The sequence below is a fragment of the Chelon labrosus genome (assembly GCF_963514085.1).
Source record: "Chelon labrosus genome assembly, contig: SCAFFOLD_39, whole genome shotgun sequence".
NCBI classification, from domain to species: Eukaryota; Metazoa; Chordata; class Actinopteri; order Mugiliformes; family Mugilidae; genus Chelon; species Chelon labrosus.
This window is the reverse complement of record NW_028181538.1, coordinates 280,001-287,500: the sequence shown is the minus strand read 5'-3', so window position 1 is coordinate 287,500 and position 7,500 is coordinate 280,001. Positions and strand designations below refer to the sequence as shown.

Genomic DNA, 7,500 nt, shown 5'->3' with positions numbered 1-7,500 from the left:
GACGCTACAGGAGACCAACTCTAGGAGAAGACAAGGAAGACAAGGACAGACTTTAGGACGCTACAGGAGACCAACTCTAGGGGCAGACAAGGAAGACAAGGACAGACTTTAGGAAGACACAGGAGACCAACTCTAGGAGAAGACAAGGAAGACAAGGACAGACTTTAGGAAGATACAGGAGACCAACTCTAGGAGAAGACAAGGAAGACAAGGACAGACTTTAGGAAGATACAGGAGACCAACTCTAGGAGAAGACAAGGAAGACAAGGACAGACTTTAGGAAGATACAGGAGACCAACTCTAGGAGAAGACAAGGAAGACAAGGACAGACTTTAGGAAGCTACAGGAGACCAACTCTAGGAGAAGACAAGGAAGACAAGGACAGACTTTAGGAAGACACAGGAGACCAACTCTAGGAGAAGACAAGGAAGACAAGGACAGACTTTAGGAAGCTACAGGAGACCAACTCTAGGAGAAGACAAGGAAGACAAGGACAGACTTTAGGAAGACACAGGAGACCAACTCTAGGGGCAGACAAGGAAGACAAGGACAGACTTTAGGAAGACACAGGAGACCAACTCTAGGAGAAGACAAGGAAGACAAGGACAGACTTTAGGAAGATACAGGAGACCAACTCTAGGAGAAGACAAGGAAGACGAGGACAGACTTTAGGAAGACACAGGAGACCAACTCTAGGAGAAGACAAGGAAGACGAGGACAGACTTTAGGAAGCTACAGGAGACCAACTCTAGGAGAAGACAAGGAAGACGAGGACAGACTTTAGGAAGACACAGGAGACCAACTCTAGGAGAAGACAAGGAAGACGAGGACAGACTTTAGGAAGCTACAGGAGACCAACTCTAGGAGAAGACAAGGAAGACAAGGACAGACTTTAGGAAGCTACAGGAGACCAACTCTAGGAGAAGACAAGGAAGACAAGGACAGACTTTAGGAAGACACAGGAGACCAACTCTAGGGGCAGACAAGGAAGACAAGGACAGACTTTAGGAAGACACAGGAGACCAACTCTAGGAGAAGACAAGGAAGACAAGGACAGACTTTAGGAAGCTACAGGAGACCAACTCCAGGAGAAGACAAGGAAGACAAGGACAGACTTTAGGAAGATACAGGAGACCAACTCTAGGAGAAGACAAGGAAGACAAGGACAGACTTTAGGAAGACACAGGAGACCAACTCTAGGAGAAGACAAGGAAGACAAGGACAGACTTTAGGAAGCTACAGGAGACCAACTCTAGGAGAAGACAAGGAAGACAAGGACAGACTTTAGGAAGACACAGGAGACCAACTCTAGGAGAAGACAAGGAAGACAAGGACAGACTTTAGGACGCTACAGGAGACCAACTCTAGGAGAAGACAAGGAAGACAAGGACAGACTTTAGGGAGCTACAGGAGACCAACTCTAGGAGAAGACAAGGAAGACAAGGACAGACTTTAGGAAGACACAGGAGACCAACTCTAGGAGAAGACAAGGAAGACAAGGACAGACTTTAGGAAGCTACAGGAGACCAACTCTAGGAGAAGACAAGGAAGACAAGGACAGACTTTAGGAAGCTACAGGAGACCAACTCTAGGAGAAGACAAGGAAGACAAGGACAGACTTTAGGAAGCTACAGGAGACCAACTCTAGGAGAAGACAAGGAAGACAAGGACAGACTTTAGGAAGCTACAGGAGACCAACTCTAGGAGAAGACAAGGAAGACAAGGACAGACTTTAGGAAGCTACAGGAGACCAACAGGAGGACATTTAGGACCAGAGAGGGACTGATCAGGATGTCCCCAGCTGTTAGCATCCACAGCTAACTGGCTAGGTCCAGATGTGTTTCTGTCCTCCAGCTTTGCTAGAACCTGATCCTGGACTCAGTGAACCCAGTACGAGGATAATGGACATGATGATGATGATAATGATGAAGATCTTCCTCCTCAGGATGAGAAGCTGGTCAGACTGGTGAAGGAGCTCGGATCAAACAGCTGGTCTTCAGTTTCTCTTCATTTCAAAGTAAGTGTCAGTTGATCTGTTGCCATGACAACAGGGACAGCAGTAACACAATACAGTGTGTGTGTGTGTGTCAGGGTCAGAGGTCAGCGGTGGAGTGTCAGCGGCGCTGGCAGCAGATCAAGAACCCAGAGCAGGTCAAAGGTCCCTGGACTCAGGAGGAGGACCAGAGGGTAGAGACGTCCTCCTTCACAGTCACATGGTCACATGATCAAACCGCTCCGTCTGACAGGAAGCGATGTCACTTCCTGTGCAGGTGACGGAGCTGGTCCAGAAGTATGGCGTGAAGCGCTGGTCGCTCATCGCCAAACATCTGCACACCCGTAACGGGAAGCAGTGCAGAGAGCGTTGGCACAACCACCTGAACCCCACGGTCAGGAAGAGCAGCTGGACCCTGGAGGAGGACCACGTCATCTACCAGGCCCACCGGCTGCTGGGGAACCGCTGGGCCGACATCTCCAGGCTGCTGCCAGGAAGGTAGGGCTGAGGGTCAGAGGTCAGGGGTCAAGCTCAGAACATCTGACTCTCTGTTTGTTCTCAGGACCGACAACTCCATCAAGAACCACTGGAACTCCACCCTGAAGAGGAAGGTGGAGAAGGAGGGCTACCTGCAGATGCTACACCACCACACCTCCCCTAACTCCTCCAGCTCCTCTTCCTGCTCCAGACCAGCGTCCAGCACAGCCAGCGCCCCCCCCAAGGTGAGCCTCCCCCGGCCTCCCCCAGCCTCCCCTGCCTCAGTCGTCTTCTGTGCTCGTAACCCCGACCTATCCTCCTGTCCTCCAGCCGTCAGACAGTCTGTCCAGCATCAAGGACGAGTCCAGCTGCACCTCCAGCGACCAGACCGTCAGTGGCCACGCCCACCTGTGCTCCACCTGTGTCCCCGCCTCCTCCTCCTCCCCCTCCTCGGGCTACAACTCCTCTCTGAACGTGTGCAACGTAAGAGACCTGTCCCCTGTCCATCTGATCAGCCTCAGGCAGGTCAACAGTAACCACCAGGACGCTGGTATTGTGCTGTGGTTCTATGAGGTGTCTGAGATCAGATGGAGGGTCCTTGGACTGTTCTCTGTTGGTTCCTGCAGCATCTAGAACCAGGTAGAGGTTTGTCAGGTGCCTGATAATAATCATCCTGTGATGATGTTAGGTTTCAGGGATGAAGGGGCAGCTGATGAGCAGCGATGACGGCGTCTCCTTCATGGACTCCTCGTCCTTCAGGGTGGGGGCTCTGACCTTCTCTCCGTCTGAGGTGAAGACCTGAACATGTTCTCATCAATGACAGTTGTCCTCATATCTGATCAGTGTCTCTGTGTCCAGCTCTTCAGTCTGTGTTCTGCTGATGATCTGAAGTTCCAGCATCCGACCCTCACCTCCACCCCCATCTGCTCCATGAAACACCCCCCCATCAGTATCAGCAACCGGGACGAGTCCTGTCTGCACTGCAACCTCAACTCTCAGTAAGTATGCTGACCAGTCTGAAAGACTACCTGCAGACCAGACCAGTCCTAAAGGACTACCTGCAGACCAGACCAGTCCTAAAGGACTACCTGCAGACCAGACCAGTCCTAAGAGACCACCTGCAGACCAGACCAGTCCTAAAAGACTACCTGCAGACCAGACCAGTCCTAAGAGACCACCTGCAGACCAGACCAGTCCTAAAGGACTACCTGCAGACCAGACCAGTCTGAAAGACTACCTGCAGACCAGACCAGTCCTAATAGACCACCTGCAGACCAGACCAGTCCTAAAGGACTACCTGCAGACCAGACCAGTCCTAAAGGACTACCTGCAGACCAGACCAGTCCTAAGAGACCACCTGCAGACCAGACCAGTCCTAAAAGACTACCTGCAGACCAGACCAGTCCTAAGAGACCACCTGCAGACCAGACCAGTCCTAAAGGACTACCTGCAGACCAGACCAGTCTGAAAGACTACCTGCAGACCAGACCAGTCTGAAAGACTACCTGCAGACCAGACCAGTCCTAAAGGACTACCTGCAGACCAGACCAGTCTGAAAGACTACCTGCAGACCAGACCAGTCCTAAAGGTCTACCTGCAGACCAGACCAGTCCTAAAAGACTACATACTGACCAGACCAGTCCTAAGAGACTACCTGCAGACCTGACCAGTCTGAAAGACTACCTGCAGACCAGACCAGTCCTAAAAGACTACCTGCAGACCAGACCAGTCCTAAAGGACTACCTGCAGACCAGACCAGTCTGAAAGACTACCTGCAGACCAGACCAGTTTGAAAGACTACCTGCAGACCAGACCAGTCCTAAAGGACTACCTGCAGACCAGACCAGTCTGAAAGACTACCTGCAGACCAGACCAGTCCTAAAGGACTACCTGCAGACCAGACCAGTCCTAAAGGTCTACCTGCAGACCAGACCAGTCCTACAAGACTACCTGCAGACCAGACCAGTCCTACAAGACTACCTGCAGACCAGACCAGTCCTAAAAGACTACATACTGACCAGACCAGTCCTAAAAGACTACCTGCAGACCAGACCAGTCCTAAAGGACTACCTGCAGACCAGACCAGTCTGAAAGACTACCTGCAGACCAGACCAGTCCTAAAGGACTACCTGCAGACCAGACCAGTCCTAAGAGACCACCTGCAGACCAGACCAGTCCTAAAAGACTACCTGCAGACCAGACCAGTCCTAAAAGACTACATACTGACCAGACCAGTCCTAAGAGACTACCTGCAGACCTGACCAGTCTGAAAGACTACCTGCAGACCAGACCAGTCCTAAAAGACTACCTGCAGACCCGACCAGTCTGAAAGACTACCTGCAGACCAGACCAGTCCTAAAGGACTACCTGCAGACCAGACCAGTCCTAAAGGTCTACCTGCAGACCAGACCAGTCCTACAAGACTACCTGCAGACCAGACCAGTCCTAAAAGTCTACATACTGACCAGACCAGTCCTAAAAGACTACCTGCAGACCAGACCAGTCCTAAAGGACTACCTGCAGACCAGACCAGTCTGAAAGACTACCTGCAGACCTGACCAGTCTGAAAGACTACCTGGAGACCAGACCAGTCCTAAAAGACTACATACTGACCAGACCAGTCCTAAGAGACTACCTGCAGACCAGACCAGTCTGAAAGACTACCTGCAGACCAGACCAGTCCTAAAGGACTACATACAGACCAGACCAGTCCTAAAAGACTACATACTGACCAGACCAGTCCTAAAGGACTACATACAGACCAGACCAGTCCTAAAAGACTACATACAGACCAGACCAGTCCTAAAAGACTACCTGCAGACCAGACTACTACTAAGAGACTACATACTGACCAGACCAGTCCTCCAGACTACAGACAGATTGTAGACTTAAGTGTTTTGTGTTCAGGACACCATCAGAGATCAGAGACAAGATCAGAACTCTGCTGACGTCTGCTCCTCAAACACCAACTCCTCTGAAGAACAGCAAGCAGGACCAGGTCTGACACAGTCAGCTGATAATCAGCTGATAATAATGTTGTGGTGTAAACCTGTAGCTAAGTAAGCAGCCTGTGTCTGTGATTCAGGTTTCAGTTTGTTTGAGCAGGATGATGAATCTGATGTGGGAGGAGAAGAGTGTGGATCCAGACAGTCAGCAGTCAGAGAGTAGCTCAGAGGTCTGACCACATGCTACATGCTACATGCTACATGCTACACGCTGCATGCTACATGCTACATGCTACACGCTACATACTTCATACTACACGCTACATCCTACACATTACATACTACACGCTACATGCTACAAGCTACATACTACATGTTACACGCTACATGCTACAAGCTACATACTACATGTTACACGCTACATGCTACAAGCTACATGCTACACGCTACATCCTACACATTACATACTACACGCTACATGCTACATGTTACACGCTACATGCTACATGCTACATGTTACATGCTACACGCTACATGCTACACGCTACACGCTACATGCTACATGTTACATCCTACACATTACATACTACACGCTACATCCTACACATTACATACTACACGCTACATGCCACAAGCCACATACTACATGTTACACGCTACATGCTACAAGCTACATGCTACACGCTACATCCTACACATTACATACTACACGCTACATGCTACATGTTACACGCTACATGCTACATGCTACATGTTACATGTTACATGCTACACGCTACACGCTACACGCTACATGCTACACGCTACATGCTACATGTTACATCCTACACATTACATACTACATGTTACACGCTACATGCTACAAGCTACATGCTACACGCTACATCCTACACATTACATACTACACGCTACATGCTACATGTTACACGCTACATGCTACATGCTACATGTTACATGCTACACGCTACATGCTACACGCTACACGCTACATGCTACATGTTACATCCTACACATTACATACTACACGCTACATCCTACACATTACATACTACACGCTACATGCCACAAGCCACATACTACATGTTACACGCTACATGCTACATGCTACAAGCTACATACTACATGTTACACGCTACATGCTACAAGCTACATGCTACACGCTACATCCTACACATTACATACTACACGCTACATGCTACATGTTACACGCTACATGCTACATGCTACATGTTACATGTTACATGCTACACGCTACACGCTACACGCTACATGCTACATGTTACATCCTACACATTACATACTACACGCTACATGCTACACATTACATACTACACGCTACATGCTACACATTACATACTACACGCTACATGCTACAAGCTACATACTACATGTTACACGCTACATGCTACAAGCTACAAGCTACATACTACATACTACATACTACACGCTACATGCTACATACTACATGCTACATGCTACATACTACATACCAAGGTTATAATAGTTTTGGATTTTTCATTTTAGTTTAGTTTTTATTTCGTTTTCCCTCCAATTCAGTTTTAATTAGTTTTTAATGTGGGTTTGCTAGTTTTTATTAGTTTTAGTTTAGTTTTTATTAGTTTTAGTTTTTTCATACTTTGGGTTATTTGTCAGGTGCAGGATTCACAAAGGTCAGGGTGAGTACTGTATTATAAAATTCAACAAAAGATAAGTTTAAAAAATGTTAATAATGACTGACTTTTTATTTTTGGGTGAACTATTCCTTTAATCCTTCTCTTTCAGGCGGCGGCGGCCTCACAGAGGCTAGCTTGTTTAGCCGCCTTGTGCGAGCTTCTTAAACGGACTTTGAGATTCGTGGAGTTTCTCCCCTTGAGAATCAAGACACATATTTTGTCACAGTCTGTTTCCACTACAAGACACAAGACTGCTTTTATCTTTCTCGTCGTCATATTCAAAAAAGTCCCGTAGAGGACTTTGCTGCTTCCTCCCAGCTTATGCTGCAACCGCCATGGTGCTGCCAGGTGACGTCACAGACGAGATGAGGTGCCACAAGGTGGTGGTGGTGGTGGTGGTGGTGGTGCTGCT

The 7,500-nt window shown here is 48.6% G+C and overlaps 1 protein-coding gene across 1 annotated transcript in view; it reads left to right on the top strand.

The window, feature by feature from the left end:
- The window catches only part of LOC311509964 (uncharacterized protein), a gene marked incomplete at its 5' end in the record, with an annotated part of 9,729 nt that overhangs the window by 1,036 nt on the left and 1,193 nt on the right, over positions 1 to 7,500 (top strand). Inside the window, 8 exons of the mRNA XM_084575422.1 lie at positions 1,946 to 2,017; positions 2,092 to 2,187; positions 2,271 to 2,491; positions 2,556 to 2,715; positions 2,801 to 3,043; positions 3,159 to 3,260; positions 3,329 to 3,468; positions 5,378 to 5,468. Of these exons, the coding sequence (XP_084431548.1) occupies positions 1,946 to 2,017; positions 2,092 to 2,187; positions 2,271 to 2,491; positions 2,556 to 2,715; positions 2,801 to 3,043; positions 3,159 to 3,260; positions 3,329 to 3,468; positions 5,378 to 5,468 (1,125 nt within the window). The remainder of the gene's footprint in view (positions 1 to 1,945; positions 2,018 to 2,091; positions 2,188 to 2,270; positions 2,492 to 2,555; positions 2,716 to 2,800; positions 3,044 to 3,158; positions 3,261 to 3,328; positions 3,469 to 5,377; positions 5,469 to 7,500) is intronic.